The sequence below is a fragment of the Solanum lycopersicum genome, chromosome 7 (assembly GCF_036512215.1).
Source record: "Solanum lycopersicum chromosome 7, SLM_r2.1".
NCBI lineage: Eukaryota > Viridiplantae > Streptophyta > Magnoliopsida > Solanales > Solanaceae > Solanum > Solanum lycopersicum.
This window is the reverse complement of record NC_090806.1, coordinates 11993254-12015770: the sequence shown is the minus strand read 5'-3', so window position 1 is coordinate 12015770 and position 22517 is coordinate 11993254. Positions and strand designations below refer to the sequence as shown.

Sequence of the window (22517 nt, the reverse complement as noted above, 5' to 3'; positions counted from 1 at the left end):
AAGATAAAATTAGTGCCAACAAACAACATGTTGACGAAGTCTAGCTCCCCTCAACCCCTTCATATTATTTTATTAAAAAAATATTACATTAAAATAACTTTTATTACTTTATTTATTTTAATTTCTCTTTTCATTTATCCGTCTCCATTTATTTGAAGTTTTTTTTCGGGAAAAGGGTCAAAAATACTCCCAACTTTGGTTTATTGTTTGATTTTACCCTCGCCGTTAAAATGAAGTTAAATTCACCCCGACCATTACTAATTTCACCAAAATTACCCTCATTCGACGGAATCCTAGAAACCGACCCAAATCGACCCAATTTAAAAAAAAATCGTATTCCCTATTTTTAACCCAATGATCCGACCCCTCTTGGATAATCCATTTACCAATTAACCCAATGCCCATTTTACCCATTCTCTCAAATTTACCCATTTACTTTTCGTTTGATTTGCTAGGCGAGCTTGCTCAACAAATCAATTTTTCGCCAATGAAAGGTAAGATTTTTATTATTGTCTTTCAATAACATTGTCAAAGTATCAAATCGAACAAATCATCTTTTATTATTTGTCTTTCTATAACATTTAGTTGTTGATTACAAGTTAGGATTTGTCTCCAAATTTTTGGCTCATTTGTTTGCCTTTTTACTGATATGTATTACGATAAGTTAGTTAGGGTTTGTGGGCATTTGTCTTTCTGACTCATTTGTTTGCCTTTTTACCGATATATATAACAATAAATTAGTTAGGGTGTGCGGGAATCTGTGTTTGGGTTATTTGTTTGACTTTTTACATCTAAAAATTAATGATTTGTTTTTGAGTTATGAATTTTGTCACGCCTCGAGCCTACACCCTGGACGTGGCCAGCACCCAATGGACATTGCTGGCCTTGAGCGGACCCTTGTCCTGACTTACTTAACTTAGCGGAAGACTTAACTAAATATAAGATATATTCTCATAAAAACAACATCAAAAGATACCTGGCCAAAATGACACTTAAGTCTCACATAAAATATCTGAATGCAATTAAAGAGAGACCCAAAAACTTAAACAGTTTGATTGTCTATCTATCTATGAAGCCTCTATCATACTCAGATGGATGTTGGGACAGACCCCACAACATACTATAAGTAAAGAAAAGACTGAAAAACATGTAAATGTGTCCTCCATAATGCAAGGAGGCTCATCACTGACTTCGAGTTCTCTGTTGGATCAACGAGGCGCTGGATGGTGTTGATCCCGGTTACCTGTGTCTGCATCAAGATACGATGCAGGCCAACTAACTCAGTACATTGAATGTACAAGTATGAGAGTTGAAATGCTAACAAAACTTAAGCTTGAATAGAGTAAGAAGAAACACTTACCTTGGCTCTACTCAACTCATGAACTATTGTACTTACTATAAAACAATAGAGACACATGCAATATGTATAAAGCTTGTAAAACAGTCTAAATAACTCAGTTCGTTAAAATAAATGCAATAACAAACTCAACTTTACTTATATATGAAAGTAATATAGTTTTTGTGGGAGATTCTCTAACCAACCACCACCACTATGAGCCTAGGGTGATACGACGTTGCTCACACTGCCAGAACTGTCCTATACTTTATCATTGCATAGAAATACTTAACTTAGTGGATCTATAGTTTAATTTACGTGATAATCTAAAAAGTATGACTCGTTGATACCCATGATGGCTACTTGATTTTCATGGAGACTTGAGTAATTATGAATCTCATCCCCACATCGGTGCTCAATACTACTCCCAAATATACTTTAGCTCATGCTTTTAAAAACAACTTTGTTTCCTTGGGTTGAGATAATTTGTTCAATACTTCACATTTAAAAAGCTCTCTTGGAATCAATGTTCCTTTTTCTTGTTCAAAACTCTTTTAGATATCTTGATTTCCTCTTAACTTAAATGTGAAATTATTTATAAGCTTTTGAGGAAATATTTAGTTTCCTTATAAATTTTGAGAAATAAATTCAATTTCTTAACTCTTTGCTTAACTTAAAAACTTAAGTCTTAAATCAACTCTTAGCGAATACTTAGTTCACTTATATTTCATGAAACAAAGACTTCAACCTTTACTCTTTACTTTAACTTGGAACTTGAGCCTTAAAACGAAGTTAAAACGTTTAATAAAGACTCTTGAGAATCTTTAAGAACTTTATTTTGACTTACTTCTTAACTTTACACTTGACTATTAACTTCTTTGACGTTGATCTTTAACTTCCCTTGAATTGGATTATGGTTCAAGGTTATTATTGATGTTTTTTTGATGATTTCTAGGTGTTAAGAAATCATTTGAAGTAATCAGAATCATTGAAAGGTGTCAATGTACCTTAGAAGGACTTAAAGTTAAACAACGAGAATTTGGCAAAAAAACGCCGACTCGAGCGTGTTCGAGGCGCACCACGCCAACCTTTATTGTCAGAGGCTTGGTTCTAGCGCACTGGTGACGCGCAGTGCTAGGCCCCATGTGACTGAGGCAGTTTCTGGCGCACTGTACACGCGACGCGCCGATCCTTGCCCATGTGCGTCTGACGAATTTTTCAACTCTAAACCCTTCAAACTTCCTTAATTATTTCACCAAACACTTGGGACTATTGGTACCCTCAATACCTAATGGATTCAATAAAAAAACTCGGAGAAACTAGAATCAAACAACAACAGGCATCCAATAATTCAATCAAAGAGAATTCAATATTTTTCTTCAAGAACTTCACCTTTTAACGTGTAAACGACTCATAATTGCTAAATTGAAAAAATTGGTGTGTGGATGAACTAATCTAGCACACACATACCTTAATAGGCATCACCCCCGACGAAATCCACTCGAAGTTTTTGACGTTTTTGACGAATTCTTGAGTTTTCTCCCTTATCTTCTTCTTTTCTCTCTTCTCCAAGCCCTAAGCGTGAATTTAGTTTTCCAAAACTGACTTAAGGCTTATTTTTACCCCTAATAAACCCTAAAAACTAATTTAGAGAATAAGTGGTGAAAAGACTAGTTTGCCCTTCCTTAAATTCGGAATGGATTTCCCTCACTTCAACAACCCAACTTTCGACATCCATATCTCCCTCATACAATCAAAAATGCACAAACTCGGTGGCTTTGGAAAGATCTCTCCAAGGGATTTCCAACCATATCAAGAACTACCTCTAACACATCCTGAGCTAGAAGTTATGGCCGTTTGAAGATTACCAAAACTCACTTCTTAAACTTAGAAATTTTTACAGATTTTTCTGTTTCTTTCTAGAAGTGATTATTTTTAGTTTCATGACGTATTCATAGCTACTTCGAGTTACGAGATGTTACAGAATTTATCGTTTTATGTCTAAAAGTTCACGATTTTTTTGTTATTTTTTTTTACGATTTAGGGTTTGTGGATAGGTTTTAGGATATCGTATGAATTTTGAGGAGGTGGTTTAGGTTTTGGAGATGTTATTGAGTATGAGCTGATTTCTAGTCACAATATTTAATTGCAAAATTCTTGATTGAATGTGTTTTTCTCCAAAATTTCTTAGTTATTTGTTTTTTTTTATAGTTTGTTAATGTTTATTCTTATTGAACGTGGCCCTTGTTGTTTTTGCGTGCCTTTTTAGGAGTTTTGTTAATGTTATTACTGTTTTTAGAAGTTGTTAATGTTGACTCTGTGTGCCTTGATTTTGTGCATTTTATGTGTTTTGTTTTACCCTTCTTAGTTATTTTGTCTCATTCATGCTTTTGGAAGTTGTTAATGTTGTCTCTTGTGTGTCTTAGGTTGCCTAAAATGGTTTTGGTTGATCTAGTATTTCACTATGCTGGGGAATGAAAAGAGAGCCTAAATTGCTTTATGAGAGGAAACATTTTCACAAATGAGAAGGTTATGATTATGATCTCTTATCTTATATAGATATTACTAATAAGTACATTAATATATTAAGCTATATGGATGTGCAAAAATTGATAGTATTTGTCCCTTATGAAAATTCTATTAAATAGAAGGCGATGAGGGGATTATGATATTGTTGTCCTTTCTTAATGATGAATTGGATGTAATTAATTTATTTCTTATTGATGATAGTGAGTTAGATGTTGATGTTGAAAATATAATCAAAATGTTAGAGACTGGTAGTTATTGATAATGTATCTACTGATTGTACTTCTGATGGTACTGAAAATGATAGTAATACTTCCAATGATAACTACGATTATAATTCTGAAGAATTGAAGGTTCTTGCACAAGAAAGGGGGAGGGTAATTGATGGTAGCTTGTGTGATTACTAGGATTTGCACAAGTCAATGACTTTTAAGAATATACCTGAAGCTAGAAGATTAGTTTGCATTCATTGATAAATGACTATAATTTAACCATTAAAAAAAGTGACAGAAAAAGACTTAGGGTTGTTTGCAAAGATAAATGCAACTTTATATGTCTAATTTATGGTAAAAAGCATGCTGCTAGTGTTAGAGTGAAACATTGAGAGGAGAGCATAATAAATGCAAGGATCCATGTGGTAACTATAAGGTTAGTGCAACTACAATGAACTTTTACTTTAAGGAGAATTTGAGAATTTGCATGCTAATTTCAAATACAAGTTAAAGAAAATGAGAGTTGATATGAAAACTACTTTCAACATTAATGCTCATTTTGAAAAGTGTAAGAGAGCCAAAAGACTAGTTTGGAGGAAATGGAAGGTCGTTTTTGTGATGATTATAAGAAACTTGTTGCATATGCAAATGCTTTAAATGAGACTAATCCAGGAACTGATGTTGTCCATAAGGTTTCAAGAAATGCTTTAGAAGATGGAAAAAGAAAATTTTTAGGATGTACATTTATTTTGACGCATTGAAGAATGGATTTAAGAATGGGTTAGACCTTAATTGGCTTGGACGGAACATTTTTGAAGGGTAAAACTAAAGGTCAATTGTTATCTGCTATTGGTCAAGACTCAATGAACCATTTCTATCCTATTGCTTCGGATATTATGGACGGAGAGTGTAAGACATCTTGGGTGTGGTTCTTGAAACTACTTTAGAAGTCTTTAAACATCAACAGTGGAGAAGGAATCACATTCATGTCTGATACGTAAAAGGTAAATTCTCATGTCTGTCACTTCTTTATTCTTCTTTATTCATTATTACAATATCTTTATCTTATATATCTTTATTTGTTGTCATATGTATTTTCATTTGTCTTGTATGTATTTTATGACAGGTAAACATGAATTAATTGAAGTTGTTAAAAATATTTTACCTAATGCTATGAATAGATTTTGTGTGAGGCACATAGAGATCAACTAGAGAAAAAGGTAAGAGATCTAATATGTTGACTAAGGTATTGTGGTGGTATGCATGGATCATATACAAAGAGGAGTTGGATGATAATTTGAAGACGTTAGAACAAATGTCTGAAGAAGGAAAAGACCATTTGTTGATTTTCCATTACAAACTTGATGTATACTTTTTTTGACACTGTTTGCATGAACAATACAGTGGAAAACAATTTGATTGAGTCATTCAAATCTTGGATATTGGAAGCAAGACACAAGCCAATAATTGGTATGCTTGAGGATAAGAATCAAAGTTACGATCAAGTTGTCGAAAATGAAGTTGAACTGATGACTTGGAACTGTGATTGAAGTCCTACAACTATTAAAATGTACAATAAATTCTTGAAGATTGGTAATGTGTGTGAATTAAATTTCAATGGAGATATGAGGTAAGTGAAGGAAATGATGGACACATTGTCAATTTGGCAGATAAGAAATGCACCTGTAGGATATGAGATCTTACTGGAATACCATGTCCCCATTCAATCAGGGTTCTTTTTTACAAGAATCTTGATCCATTTGTAGAGATTCACTGGTGGTACTCTAAGGAGGCATATCTTTTGACTTACCATTGTAAGCTACAATCAGTGGCTGGTCAAAAGTTCTGGAAAATTGAAGTAGGACAAGCAATGGAACCACTAAAATTGGTAAACTTAGCTGGCAGACCTAGAATGAATAGGAAAAGAGATGAAGATGAAGCACTTAAGAGACAAAGTGAGTAGTTTGCACCACGAAGATGGAGAAAAATGACATGTTCATGTTGTGGGATTCCTGGACACAATGCCAGAGGTTTTCATAAGGTAAACATTTCATTTGCTATGTAATTTAGTTATTGTTTGTAATTGTGATTTTTCTTTAATTGTGACTATTTTGTAATTTTATCAGTTTAATCAGAAAACTGAAGAAGGCAGTTCAAATACAGGACAGGTTTAAAGTAGAAGCAAAAGGTAAAATTCATCTTTTTTTAGTTCTCACATATTTAACAATGTCATGCTTTAGTTTTGTGTGATTGTCTCACTTCTAATATTACAATTGTCTCACTTATTGCTATGTAATCCATCTTTAAAAATTCATCTTTTCAGATGAACCAAGGCCTGGATGAAAGCTTCTCCAAGGCTGGATAGTTAAAGAAAAAAAAGCAAAACGTAAAGAGGCTGAACAATTTTTCCTGGTATAGTCAGTATTGTGATATTTTGAAGATGAAATAGTTTTTTTCTTATATTAGATGGATAAACAATGTGACAAGGGGAAAAACCAAACAAATGAGAAGCATAGGACACTAATTTATGAAGAAGATTTTGAGTATCCAGCATCTATTCAAGATTGTGGAGGACTTCCCCTTGACAGCGCTGCAACCTACTCAATATTCTGCAACAAATGAAGATGAAGATTTTTCAGAGTTGAAGTCTAGAATCCAACAAAAACAGAAACAAGCATAACATACTAGATCAAGAACAATCAACTTTGATTGTGATGGTCTGACTTTACCAGAATACTATGCACCGAAAAGGCCTACATGAAAGGCGAATGCATCTGAAACTGGATCAAGAGGAAGATGAAGATTTGGGTCTTGATGATGAGGATGACATGCCATGGAAGCCAGGAGATTTTTCAGGGTTGAGTTATAGAATCCAACAAAGAAAGAAACAGGCACAACCTACATGATCATGAATAATCAACTTCCTTGGAGATAGTTCGAGTGTACCAAATGACTTGTATGAACCAAAGGGACTTACATGGAAGGACAATGCATACATTACTGGAAGAATGATGGACTAATCAGAAGTGAAAAAACATAAGACAAAAAAGGGTAATGGCAAGGCACAACAATAATAAGTTCAGTGTTAAAGACAATATTTTGTTATTTTATTGTATGTTTAAGATACATGTTTATGTGTTTAAAAGTTTTTTGTATTTTCACTAACTTCATTTGGGGTATGTACTAAACTAACTTCTCTATGATCAAATCAGTTTTTTCAATATATGAAGTGTTCATCAATTTTTTTATCAAATTAGTTTTTTTGTCAATACGATATGAGATTAAAGGGATGTGAAATTTTAATTTTCTTGTATCGTTTTCAATTTATTCAATGCATGTTCATTGTGATGCAAAAATTGCATTTTCCATATTTGCAGCTGAGACATTTGCAACTACATGGACTAAAATGTAGCCCTTTTGCAATGTATGAGAAGTTCATATAGTGCAATGGAAATGGGGATGTTGGAGTTCTTTCTCTTGTTAGCTTTTTGCCTAAGTTGATATATTTAGACTTGAGTATGTGACAAGGTTAGTTATGAAGCACTTAGAGCAAATCAAAGTATTTGCATCAGCTAAACCAAAAACTATTTGCCATGTCTTGTTAATGTATCAATCTTGGTACAATTATGTTAACAATATTTGCATAAGATAATTCGAAAACTATGTCAAATCATGATATGACTTGTTAACTGATCATCAATCTCATTTAATTGATCAATATGGCAATTAATGTGATCGAGTTCTAGCATGGAAAGAATTTCTGTCGGAAAAGTAGGGTAAATATTGCATAATGTAGAGACTAACAAATTGTAGATAGAGCAAAATGATAATAGGAAATAGGCATCAAGAGTTGTGCATAATCTAGATATTAACACGGTACCACAATCATTTACTTGCTTACTGCTTCTTCAATAGCAGGGTTCAAACATTATCTCTGATTTCTTTATTGTGCTTCACGTGACTTCCATCACATAGAGAAAAAGTCCCAGACCTCCAACACCTAAACACAAAAATCTCTAACTTACTAAAATTACCAACTAAATTCAGTTCGAAATGTTATTATAGTAAGAGTTTCAGAATCAAGAAGGAATTATACACAATAATAAGTAGGGAGATATCAGTTACTCTGTTCTCCAATTCAACAGTCAGTAAATGTAGATAACATATGGTCCTCTTCCGAACCAATTAAAAAGAGGGGAAGGAAAATCTTCTGTCACGATCGGAATCTAGACCCCAGACGAGACCGGCGTCGTTGACCTATTAGAGGTCGCAAACAAGCCTACTTACGTCGTTCTTACTTCACGTAGGTTAATTTTAGCAGAAAATTTGAAATTTTTTATTCTTTAAATATACTTGCTAAACATTTTCTTTATATTTCATAATCGTTCATCATCAACCATCTAACATTTAAGAGATAAGCAACTGAAAGAGATAATTCATTAAGTATTCATTGTATATCGGTCAAAATAGCACCAATACAACGTCTGAACCAAAACAGGAAAGAAACGCTACGCTAGAATGTAAAACACTAGCATCCTCGAAAGCGTGAGGACCTACCAAACTTCGGATGAATGCTAACGTCCGGATAGCTGCAACAACGAACCTGTAGCTCTACCGTCCACCTATGTCTGCACCTAAAAGTAGATGTTTATATGGAACTAGTACACACTTGTAATAAGTATGGGTATATGCAAGCACACACTAGGGACATGCATGAGAAAGAATAGCTCTTTCCTAACAACATGATTTTTGGAAGTCAAGTCAGTGAACTTGCCAAATTGAGATTAGGAAAGTTATTCCATGAGAGTGACATGTATCATTATAGTTATCGAATGGCACACGACACATAATATCTTCATATAGCACATAACATACAACACATAATTTCTTTCATATTATTCATTCATATGCCATGAGACCTTGTTATCACGGACTTGACCTTAAGACTTTCCAAAATGATGGCTCAACATATGGGACATTAACTAGGGAGCCTTCTTTAGCAAACACAGAGTCTGCTTCATTCATTCATAGTACCTCGTTTTAGTTCATTCATAGGCCGATGTGAACACCAGTTATACCTAGGATGTAGTTTAAGACTTTCATCGGGTTTACTGTGCAATGATCAAGAATAACCTAATGTCATTACCTGATGTAGCTCACCTCTTGATTATTCTAACCTAACACCTTCGGTATCATTCATTTCTTTATATGATTCATTTGAGGTTGGCCTCATTCATTCACTGGGACCTTTAACTTTAACCGACATGATCATGTGAGAATCATGAAATCCAGTGTCTCCCCCACACCGAAAAGAGGTGAAATCACAGGCCAAAGTGACTCAATAACATGCTAGCGTATATGAGAATTTAACCATGCCAGATCCCTATAGTGGCAATATAGGTTCAAAGACTAGGAGATGTATGAAGACTCATACCCGGCAAGCCGGACAGTCTCATCTCATGAGAGTTACGTGAACCTCCGCCCTTCCCGAAAGAAGGCATCACCGCTCATAGCTAGCCTATCGGTGCTCAGTATAAAGTTCCAATGCATTCAACTCATACATCATGGAAGCTGACTTCTAGTATGAGGACATCATAGCTCAATAGATGACTTCTCATCTCATCATTAGTATTAAGTGTTTTAAACTCAATATTTTCATTAGAGTGTTCATAGAGACTGGTCTCTTCATTATCTTACACTCTCATTGGTGAGTACGTATTGGTAACATTTACTTAGGCTCATTTGAGATTGCCCTCATCATATACATTAGCCTCACATCATGATTGTCACCACATTCTTCATTATTAGCACCTTTATTTTTCATAGTTACTCACTTCTTATTTCGTGAAATGTTCATTTCTTCATTTCATTGCGTATATCTTACATTCACTTATTTTTGAACGTATCTTAGACTTATGTGTCTATACATACAAGCAATGGGATTTCATTTATAGTTCGTTAAGTGATTTTTTTACTTTCCTAAGATTATACATTACAAGACTTATGTATCTTGTATATATGCCAAGATCTTGATTTTTTTAATCTAAGTAGATGGCATTATTCTTGAATATTTTACTCACGTATGACTTATGTATCAATACGGAGTTTTGAGCATGGGAACCCAAATCTTGAATCACTTGGATATCATTTATATTTTCATTGATTTTATTTCTAATATTCATAACATTAGAACTCTAAATTAAATCTCAATATTTTCATGAGATAATTAATTTTCTATTTTAATTAGAATTCTAAATTAAATCTCAATATTTACATGAAGGAATTAATTTTCTATTTTTAATTAGAATTCTAAATTAAATCTCAATATTTACGTGAAAGAATTAATTTTTTATTTTAATTAGAATTCTAAATTAAATCTCCATATTTACATGAAAGAATTAATTTTCTATTTTAATTAGAAATCTAAATTAAATCTCCATATTTACATGAAAGAATTAATTTTCTTTTTTAATTAGAATTTTAAATTAAATCTCAACATGAAAGAATTAATTTTTTATTTTAATTAGAACTCTTAGGTTGGTCGAAGGGTTGTGGGTTCGAACCCCCACAACTTCTTCTATTTTATTCTAAAAAAAATTTTGTTCTTTTTTTTGCCTTGAATTTGTCTGGGAGGTCGTGGATTCGACTCCCACGCCTCACAATCATTTTTCTTTCATTTTCCTTTATCCTTTGAGCCTGTTTCAGCTTACTAAGGGGCGTGGGATCGATTCCCCACAACCCCACAGTCTTTTTTTTTCAGGCGCGAGGGGCTGGGGATCAATTCTCCACAACCCCTCCCCTTTTTCTCAACTGCTGCACTCACTAAGGGTCTTCCGCGTCGTGGGATCGAAACCCCCCGCCTGGCACGTTCTTTTTATTTATTTATTTAGGCATACTTTGGTGAGGTCTTGGGTTCGATCCCTGCAGACTTCACCTATTTTTATTTATTTATTTTTTGTTCAAAATTTCCAGAATTCATCGACAACTTTTTTCCAGGTTCTGGAAATTTATTCCATGATTTTTCTGCACCTTTTTTTTTTAATCAATTTTCACATTATTTCTTGGAGAAATTTCATGGTTCATTTATAATGTTTTAGGTACATTTTCATAGATTCGTTTAACCAAGAATTTATCCCTTGATCAAGCCACCTAACATTTCATATGAACTTCACGCCTTACCCCATTTCATTCATGAAAAATAGATAATCATATTACATTAAACTTTTGGAACATTACATAGAGAGCCTCATTCACCGTAACATTCTTACACACACACACTTGCACATAATTTCAAAAAAAAAAATATGATTGCCTTACATATAATTCCAAGTACACCAACATAATAATATTCATCGCGAAAACATATATACACCTAAATCTGTCAGCAATCATACCCAACCTAAAATTCATCGGGAGCTAGTGACAAGGACATACAAAGGAAACAACCCTAGTTATCGAAATGAATATCTTGAACCTTAAGGGGTCTCTTGGGAAAGGGACCAAGAGAGAAGAAACTCATACCTTAATCGATGTTCAAACGTTGATGTTGCTGCTGGAGAAACTCCTCCAAGCCACTCCCAATTTACTTCAACGTACACCTCACTCAACGAACCTCTCTTAGCCTTGACGTTTTGATTACTTTTTCTTTTACTTAAAAAATTCTTGTGAGTTCTTCAAGTGTGATTAACTCTTGATGTATTTTCAGTTCTTGAATTTATTTTTGGAAGAAACCAACGTGAGAGAGATATGGAGAACGTGAGAGATAGATAGAGTGTTAATAGGATTAGGAGACTAAATTCAAGACTAAATTAGATTAATACAAATATGATTTATTTTATTAATACGTAAAAGGACCATTATGCCCTTAAAATTTTAGATTTTTAATTAATAATTAAATCGCCTTTAGTACTTATTATTTAATTTTATTTTATTTTTTTCAAATCGTTACATCTTCGTTCAACATCGAGCCCCTCAAGTCACTCGCTTGAGACTCTTTGACTTACAAGAAGTTTTATATTTGTCTCAAAATGTCTCTTTGATGTAGAAAATGTTATTCATTTTACTTTGGTTAAATGATGTAACTTTTTACAATATCTTATGTCCTTCCATTACAACACCAAAATGAAGAACACAAAGGTTCTTCCATTACAACACCAAATTGAATAAAGAAAAGGTCCTTACATTATAATATCAAAATGAAGAGCGAAGAGGGAACCAACACCACAAAAGACACTAACACTAAAAACTAATGCTAATTCACTAAACACTAATAACTGATGCTGAAAGTAAACACTAACATAGGAAGAAGTCACTTAGTCATTAATGCAACTCAAATTCAACAAAAAAGAAAACATGAAATTACTTTATCTTGTGATATTTGTCTTTAAATGTCCTAACTTTTTGCAATACCAAATCATCAATGTTTTCAACGTAGCAATTGTTTCCGACAAATTATCATCAAATTTTCCACAACAATCTTCAATTTCTCCATTTCAATCTTTAAATTATCCACTTCAATTTTTGAATTATTCATTTTCATCTTGACATCTTTCGACGACGATTCAAAATTACGTAGGTAAGCTACTTCAGGAAAAACTTGGTCTTCCCATTCCTAATATCCACATGAAGAAAATTGTCATAAGAATACTCGAAAACAGTTGATACGAATAAATACGAAATTAGCTCATATGAAGAATACCAAATCAGTTCAACAAAAGGAATATATCAATTTATACACTTACATTCGGACGAGGACATCAAAAAAAATCTTTTTTCCGGTTTAGAGATAATACTTGAAATAAATATTTTGAACACCAAACCACAATAATATTTTCTTTGAGACCAATAACTATTTTGTGACATTTTCTAGAGAAGAAAAATAGAGGTGAACAAAAGAGAGATGTTGAAAGAACAATTGATAGAAAGAAAGGGAGATGCAAAAAGAACGAAAGAGAGATGTTGAGAAAAACAACTTAAAATCCAAAAATCATACCTTTCGTTGGCGAAAAATTGATTTGTTGAGTAAGATAGATGTAGTAAAGGAGATTAGAGAGAATGGTAAAATGAGCATTGGGTTAATGAGATATGAGTTATTCTAGAGGGGTCGGGTCATTAGGTTAAAAAGAGGGAATAAGAATTTTTTTAAAAATTAGAATAATTGGGTTAATTTAGATTGATTTTGGAGATCTCGTATCATGAGGGATAATTTTGGTGAAATTACACGAGAGATAAATTTAACTTCATTTTTTATGGCGAGGATAAAGTCAAACAATAAACCAAATTTGAAAGATATTTTTAATCCTTTTTCCTTTTTTTTTTGTTTTTCTTATGGTTTATTTCTTCTAAAATCGTCCACAAATTAAGATTCAATATATAGAATAGGTTTCCACAAATTAAGATTCAATATATAGAATAGGTTTTTGGATTTCACAGTTACTATTCTATTTTTTCAAAATTAGAAAGATTTAAAGATTTTAATATTTATATTGGTAGCTTAATTTTGAGAGGTCTCTTTAATTTATTTTTTTGTTTTTATTTTCAAATTATTCATATTTGTTAATTTTAATGGTAATTTACAAACTTTGTATTTTTAATTAGACACTGAGTTCAATTTTCAAATTTTAAGTATGAAATGGTTTGATTTGGTTTTTGGCGTATTTAATAATGGCATTTGATGGTTACTAAAATTCTAGTCCTTTCCGGATCTGAGACATATTGATTGCATTTGAGACATTTGGATTCACATTTACTAAAATACTTTTCTAAAACTTTAAAAGTAAACAAAATACTCTAGAAAAATTTTGAATCAAACAAATGTTTATTTTATTTTGAGTTGATCTGTCAGCAAAACTTAATTACGTGTGCTAGCCCACGTATACAAAATCTATACACTAATTATGTTATTATTACTAGTAAACAAATGTTATATTGTTGATACTAATCTTACCTCTTTGACTAGAATATTACAAGTACTATATGAGGAACTTAATTATTTAATAGAGTAGTAATTAGTACATTGTCCTCCTAATGTTTTTTTAAACTAACGGATGATTCTTTTACAGGTAATTTTGGTAAATATATATTTTGATGTGTATTATATATCTTGTAGGACGAATGAATTTTGCAACCAATCGTCAGGAATATAAACAGGTTTATTCTCGAATGTTCGATACATATCTTCCTAAAATTCATCACTTTTAATATCATCAACTTTGTGGCCTCTTCTACTTTCAACGTTGCGTCTCTCCTCTCCATTGTAGTGTTGTTTTGAACATCAGATTTGGAAGTTGTATTCTCAACTGCATCGCAAACCCTAACTTGGTCTTACGTCCGTTGTGGTGTAGTCGTTATCATGATTAGGTTCAAGCAGCATAGGATCAATAATCCCCGCGACATCTCCATCTTGTGCCTCCATAACATGATCCACATTTATCCATCTTCTTCTTGATTCGACATACTATAAAATCTTCTTTTAAGAATATGATGGTTTTTCTTAAAGATATTATCCGCGACATGATACTCTACCATCAATCAAGTTTTATTTTGGTCACACTCGCTTGTTTCAAACTTGAAATTTCTCTTAAACCCTACCATATGCCCCATACAATTCCTCCTTATAAGTTCTTCCCCAGTTTGCCCTTTCCACGTCCCTTTGCTCATGTTCAACAAACCTTTTGTATATAATTTTTTGCTTCTTTAAAGGAGTAATAAAGTAATGAAACATCTCTTTAGAATTAACTCCAAATATCTTTCATGGTGGTTGATCTCCGTATATATCCACAAACTGAATCGGACATTGTTTATTCAAACATAATTCGCCCTTGAAAACCCTCTTAAAATAGTTGATTAGCTAGTATCAGTAGGATGAAAACCTATTCCCATTTGCTTCCACATTGAATTCTAATTAATTATGTGAATTATAAACTCTAAACGAAGATACTTATCTATTTATAAACATCTTATTACCCTAATGGAAAAAACTCAAATTACTTTAACAAACTCAAGTTACTTTGTTTTCGTAATTACTACTATAACTGAATTAATTTTTTAAAAGATCACTCAACTTTAGGAATTGATCTAGCAAAGTCATTAAAGTTTATTTTGTACCAAAAAAATCACTTAACTTAGATTTTTATATTAATAAAATCACTCAACTTTAGGAATTGATCTAACAAAGTCATTAAAGTTTGTTGGATATTAAAAAAATCACTCAACTTAGACTTTTATATCAATAAAATCACTCAACTTAGACATTTGTGTTAGTAATATCATTAAACAAAATTTATCATTATATTTGTTTGTTTCATATAAAATATATTCTACAAATAAATAAAATTAAGAAAACTAATTTAATTTTTTTTATGGGAAACCAAATTATTTGTTAAAATTGACTAGTTAATCAATAAAATTATTCAACTAAATTTATCACTAAAAAACATTTGATATAACCAAAAAAAATTATTTTTTATGTCATATAAATATGAACCCTATAAATGAATAAAAAAAATTAAAATTGTTATTTAACTTTTACGAACAAGCTTAATTAATGAAATACATACTTTTATTAAAGTATGTAAGCATTATGATATTATTATTATTATCATTTCAAAAAAAAAAACTATTTACACAAAATTGACTAGTTAAAGCAAAAAATTAAGTTGAAAAATTAAAGTTATAAAAAAAGATCAAGATTAACAGCACCAAAATAACTTTAACTTTCAATGAAGAAGTACAATAATATATAACATTATTTTTTTATTTTTTTTAAAAAAAATTACAAAGCAAAATAGACAAATTTTATTAGAGCCCTGTTGTTTAATTTTTGCATTGTTAAAAAAAAAGTTGTCAGATATAACAAATAGAAAGTAAATTGAGGTTACAATTTTAAATATTATTTTAGTACTCTTATTCTCTAATGAGTCCTAATTAGATTTGTGAATACAAGTTTCATCGATAATATATTTGTGCTAATTTTCAAAAACATACACTACTGGACCAATAAATAGAACTCCTAATTATTTCTTTTTATTTAGTAATTAATATATTAAGATAAAAGTATTTGTTTCACTATTCCCATAAAAAAAATTAGTTTTCTTAATTTTATTTATTTGTAGGGTCTATATGAAACAAACAATAATAATGATAAATTTTGTTTAATGATTTTACTAACACATGTCTAAGTTGAGTGATTTTATCGATATAAAAATCTAAGTTGAGTGATATTTTGATATCCAACAAAATTTAATGACTTTATGAGATCAATTCCTAAAGTTGAGTGATTTTATTGATATAAAAATCTAAATTGAATAATTTTTTTAATACAAAATAAACTTTAATGAGTTTACTAGATCAATTCGTAAAGTTGAGTGATCTTTTAAGATATTAACTCAACTATAACTCTTAACAAAACAAACTAAAGTTACTTATTACTACTTTCTCAAGTTACTTTATTTTCTTAATTACGTATTTATAATATCTAATTTTTATAGGATGCAAGTGCTTAAATTTGGCTAACACGTGCCCCACTCTAGTATCTACATAAAAGCTATTTTATACAAAAATTTCAGAAGTACAATTACTTAATTTACATTATAAATATATAGTTTAAAATTTACATTACACAACATTTAGTGTCAAGTACAATTCGATATACAATAATATACATTTGATATATAATCATATAAAAAGCTCTTATATATTTTTTTTAAAAAAAACATGAAAAATTGGTACACAATAGTATACACCAGAATATAATATTAAATGAAACTTGGGCTAGTATATATATACACAAAACAAATACATTTGCCGGTTATTTTATTATATATAAGCGAGTTCACTTAAGTCACTGATTGTAATTATCTCACCAATAACTACATTTTAGATTTCTTACCAATAATTTTATAGGTGACAAAATAATTTCAACAAAAATGTTTGCACGTATATGTAATATATCGGTATTATATTAATAGATATGTAATAAATCGTATAATTGGTATGCATAATATATGACTATGTATGAGAGATGTTATACATCCACATACACTAGTTATACATTGCAACCGTTCATATTGATTCCTCAAGGATTGAGATAACTTTTTTATCACAATTAACTCAAATCTCCTCTAAACAGTTACAAATTTTAAATATATTCTCTTTTTGATATTTCAAGTTTTTGAATATATTATCTACTCTAAACTATTCATATTTATGCCATATCAAATTTTTAAATTTGAGCATGACGAATCTTCCATTTTCATTTCTCATGCTATTTGTTTTTTTGCCAATGTTTTTTCTAAAGCAAAACGAAATTGCCCCAAAAAAAAATTGTGCAAACTTTTACTTGAGCAATAACAACTAAATGGACAAGTCAAATTTCAGCAACTTCGAAAGAAAAGAAAACAAAAACACTAACCAATAATAAAATAAACAATTCAGTTGCAAATCCATGAATTTAGTGAAACATGGGAAATATGACAATTTTGCCCTTATATTGTTTCTTCCCTCATTGCACAAGGGGAAGAAGAAGAGAAGTTTTGTGAAAATGGAGTAGGTTAGACGTCTAAAAAATAATGACATTTATATATGAATAATAATTTAATTTTAAAATATTTATTTTATTTTTAGTGAAATAATTTTGAACTGCACAAATATTATTGATTTATTTTTGCCCATAAATTATAAAAATCTTTCTTTCTTTGTTAAACTCAGTTCAAGTCAAACTAACTCATATTCCCCACGTTCCTATTTATATTTATGTCACAAATTTTAGATTTGACGAGCATTAAGAAACTAAGTAAGTTTACTATTCTATCTTTATTTATTTTTGGGAAAATGCGCAACACTCCCTCAACCTATGCCCGAAATCCCAAAGATACACTTCTATTATACTAAGGTTCTATTACCCCTGAACTTATTTTATAAGTAATTTTCTACCACTTTCGCCCCACATGGCACGAGATTGCAAAAAAAAATTCAACCAGCGTTGGACCCACAAGATAGTGTCACGTAGGCCGAAAAGGGATAGAATATTATTAATAAAATAAGTTCAGGGAAATAATAGGACCTTAGTATAGTATAAGTGTGTCTCTGAGATTTCGGGCATAGGTTGAGGGGTTACTTGTGCATTGTCCCTTTATTATTTTAAAGTCAAATTTTCAATCAATGAACATGAATTGATTCATTTTGATTAATTAATTTGAACAATGAAATGAATTATTTACTTAATTTTTTTATGTTAGCCTAATGTATTTTCAAGGCCAATAACTCACAATGATAAAATATGAAGAATAGTCTCATTTATGCATTGATTTTTGTGAAGTCACAAATATTAAAAACCATCTATTTTTAGCAAAGACAATATATAAATAAGAATGTATTAGAGAATATAAATTGAGATGGAGAGAGTAATAAATAATAATTAAATATTTTGAGTAAGAAAGAAACATTGATCCAATGAAAATTTGTCTAATTTTCCCTTTCAAAATTGCAACAAGAGTACTACTCCTTAACTAATTACAAAAACAAACACAATTAGAAAAAAAAAACAATGTTCTTATTCATTTCCCATCTAGCAATAACTCTATAAAAGAAATATTAAATTGATAAACAATAGTAAAAAGGGAAGAAAACATGTCCATCAATTTTCCTAAGGTATATGATACAACTTAGATGGTTGAAGTCCCTTAGTAACATTGAAATAATTTAGTGTATTAATCCACTTCTGTTGATTCTTTAGAAGATGAACCGCAATTGTGTCTGGCCATAGTTCATGCGTGCATCGCGTAGGCGGCTCAGGATAATTGTACATTGACCATTTAGCATTGTACCTATGTCTAGCTCGATGTCCATCTCGTAACCACTCTCCAAATACCTTATCTTCTGGTCCTTCTAAATGAGTTTTTGGAATATCAGATCGTTTAATCCATTCAACAATATCCCAACTCACTAAATAACCCATTCCTGACATGTAATGTACAAAAGGATCCATACTAGGACATGGTATAACATAACCATAATACAAATCTTCTCTAGGTAATGGCCTTAAAGATTGTACGAAATTTTCAAGACGTATATATGTATCATCATCCGCTTTCATAACGTAATGATAAGGTGGATAATAATTAGAGGTTGAAAACATTTCTGGTAAGCTTGAAAAATATGTATATGTCTTACCTTTGTTCATATTTTCTTGACAATTGAGGATGATAATATCATGATAACGCATTATTTCAAGTGCTACTAATACTTTTTGATCTTCTTTGGTTAGGTTGCAAAAAACAAACTTTACGTCAATTTTTGCACCTACTATTATTGGAGATTGTGTACCATAGATTAGACGTAAGAAGTGTCTCTTTTGGTATTGATCGGGAAGGGTTAAGATTCCAATGAGAATTCGGATTTCGTCGTTGCTGGTTGACAACGTAGATGAATTTATATCGAAAAAGTTTTCTGTATGAGTAATATTCGTTTCAGAAAAAGCACATTTACTGAACTTAAAAAAACTATCAAATCGAATTTGGTTGATTGAAGCTATAATACAAAGGAAAGTAATGAAGAAAAATGAGGAAATGACGAAACGTTGACTATTTGGTTTGTATGTTTTCATGATAACATGTAAAGCAAAAATTTGTGAAGAAAAGAAGTTGAAGAGGGAAGATTTGAGAGAATGAGTTGGGAGATTAATGGAAGACATTATTTCAATTAATTAGTTATCATAAAGTGTACAATATTTGCTTGAGTTTTAAGATTTTAGTTGGCTATATCGTGTTACTCAGTCTACCACTTTTGACTTTTCATCACGTGGACAAAATAAATAAATAAAAATTAGGGTGCAATCCATTATATCTCTCTCTTCCCACTACGATACTCAGTGCTTAGAAAATAAAATATTCCATCTGTCTTATTATACGTGCCATTTTATTTTTTATTATATGTTAAAAATTTTTTATGTTATTGTAATAAAAAACATTTTTTTCAGCCTGATGAAATTATATACGATCATTTAACTACATAAATAATTATTGAGGGGTCAGTTGTCACTCTAAGTGTAAAATAAATTTATTTTCATTTTAGTTTATTATAGTTCTGTTTTATTTGCAAGACATTTTGGATTATTTTATATTAGTAATTTGATTAGTAGTTCTTTACACATTTTTTTGATAAAGGGATTAAATTTGTGGTGTTGTTAGAATTTTCGTTAAAGGGTTTATAATATAAAAAAATAAATCTACGGAAAAAGCTCGAGGTGGTCAATTCAATGCCCATTATATATATATATATATATATATATATATATATATATATATATATATATATATATATATATATAAAAATTTAATCAGGTTTAAAATGTATAATTTTCTGTTAAAGTAGGATCAGTGTATTTAGGGATGTCTATTTTATATGCTTTGTGCGTGGGGGTGGGGTTTGCCTTTCCGTGGGTTGTAATTTAGAGGTGGCTGTACTTAGCAGTCACATGCATGCATGTATTCTATATTGGCGGAAGGTGCTATTGAAGTTGGCCTAACTTTAGCCTCACTTCACATTTGGCTTGCTTGCATTTTTAGTCAAATTGTCAAATGTATTTGTACTACTTAGTTTGGTATTTTTGCATGACATGTTACTACTCTTCACCATACTTTAATTAATTTGAAGACGTTTACTATTTCAAAGCAATGCACGTCAAAATAAGAAAAAAAGAGGATTTGTGCAACACTTTTTAATTGTTTATGTTATTTGCAATTTTGATGATTTGACAAACTTAGGGACCTTGAAAGGGTACCAGGTTCTTACTTGAGTGTTGAAGATGAAACAAACCCAGAGACCTTGTAGAGGTATCAGGCTCTCATTATGACGAGCCAGTTGACTGCCAACTGGAGACGGTACAGAAAGTAGGTGCACACTTCCCAATGATGTCACAAAAGTGAGACTTCTCCAACCAATGGCAAAGAGTTTAAGGAAAGTGACTTGTTCATATAAAAGGCACTTTCCTAAACATCTTTGGTAGTTTTTGCAACTTCACATACCACTTTTCAAGAACATTTGCAAAAGCTGCTAGCAAACAAAAGGTAGAATTATTCCAAGAACAGCAACAATCTCTGTAGATTTTAGTGTGGCTGTTTAAGAATATATTCTCGTGTTCTTATATTGTAAACTACTCCTGAAACTATAAAGGAATCAGAGGGTAGTGTTAAAATTCTAGGTTGTCCAAGTGGGATAGCTTCGTGGGTAGATTGGTTTCTACTTAGGCTTGTTAAGCAATAGAGACTATTGCTTGAACGTGAGATTAAAAACTTCTTCTCTCATTTGTTGTAATCGTGTTTTACTTTTGCTTTTGAAGATTAGTGAAAACGATTGAAAATCCTTTGAGACAGGTCGTGGTTTTACTCCCTTAAACAAGGAGGTTTCCACGTAAAATCATTGTGTTGATTTTAATTGCATTTAACTTTCTGTTTATACTCATCAGTTTAGTAAGGGATCTGGTCCATTATTCTGTTAAGTGAAGACATATATTCTATCAAGTGGTATCAGAGCAGGCACTCTCTATATGGTTAACACCAAGGAAGTGATATTTGTTCTAGAATGGCTGCTCCACTTAATCTCGAAGAAGGTTAGTCGTCAACAAGACCTCCTCGTTTCAATGGACATTTCTACAGTTGGTGGAAAGTTAGAATGCATGATTTTCTCATGGCTGAAGATAGTGAGTTATTGGATATCGTGCTGATGAACCATTTATTCCAATGATAGAAGAAAAGGATGGAGAGAAAATCAGTCTTGTTCCAAAGCCTAGACAGAAATACGATGAAACTGACAGAAAAAAATAGAAAAGGGCTACAAGGCAAAAAGTCTTCTGGTCTGTGGGATAGGACCTAATGAGTTCAACAGGGTTTCAGCTTGTGAGTCTGCTAAGGAAATTTGGGACTGTTTAAAGACTGCTCATGAAGGAACTGAACAAGTCAAAGAATCAAAGATTGATATGCTTACCTCACGGTATGAAAACTTTAAAATGAAGGAAGGAGAAACAATTCATGACATGTTCACAAAGTTGTCTTCCATTACAAATGAGTTGTGAAGTCTTGGTGAACCTATAAGCATGAGCAAACAAGTCAGAAAAGTACTTCGAATTCTTCCAAAATCTTGGGAAAGCAAGGTTGATGCCATCACATAAGCCAAAGATTTGAAGGTGCTGACTATGGATGCTTTGATTGAAAATCTGAAGACACATGAGATGAATCGAAATCACGATTCATCAAAGAAGGAAGTTAAAAAGGATAAGTCATTGATGCTGAAATACAAATCAGATGAAGATTTCAATGATGATGATATGACATATCTCATCAACAGATTACAAAAAATTGTGAGAAAAAACAAAGTTTTTAAAAAAAGGAACAAATGGTCCTCGAAATGCTACTCAAGGTGATACATGATACAAGTGTGGAAAAGTT

The 22517-nt window shown here is 31.4% G+C and overlaps 1 protein-coding gene across 1 annotated transcript; it reads right to left on the bottom strand.

Annotated features, from left to right (window-relative positions):
* Positions 1-18517: 18517 nt before the first annotated feature.
* Positions 18518-19807, bottom strand: LOC101268197 (beta-1,3-galactosyltransferase pvg3). The gene has a single exon (XM_004242874.5). It carries the CDS (start codon positions 19763-19765, stop codon positions 18719-18721), a length of 1047 nt encoding a protein of 348 aa, XP_004242922.2. The 5' UTR covers positions 19766-19807; the 3' UTR covers positions 18518-18718.
* Between the last annotated feature and the right edge of the window lie 2710 nt (positions 19808-22517).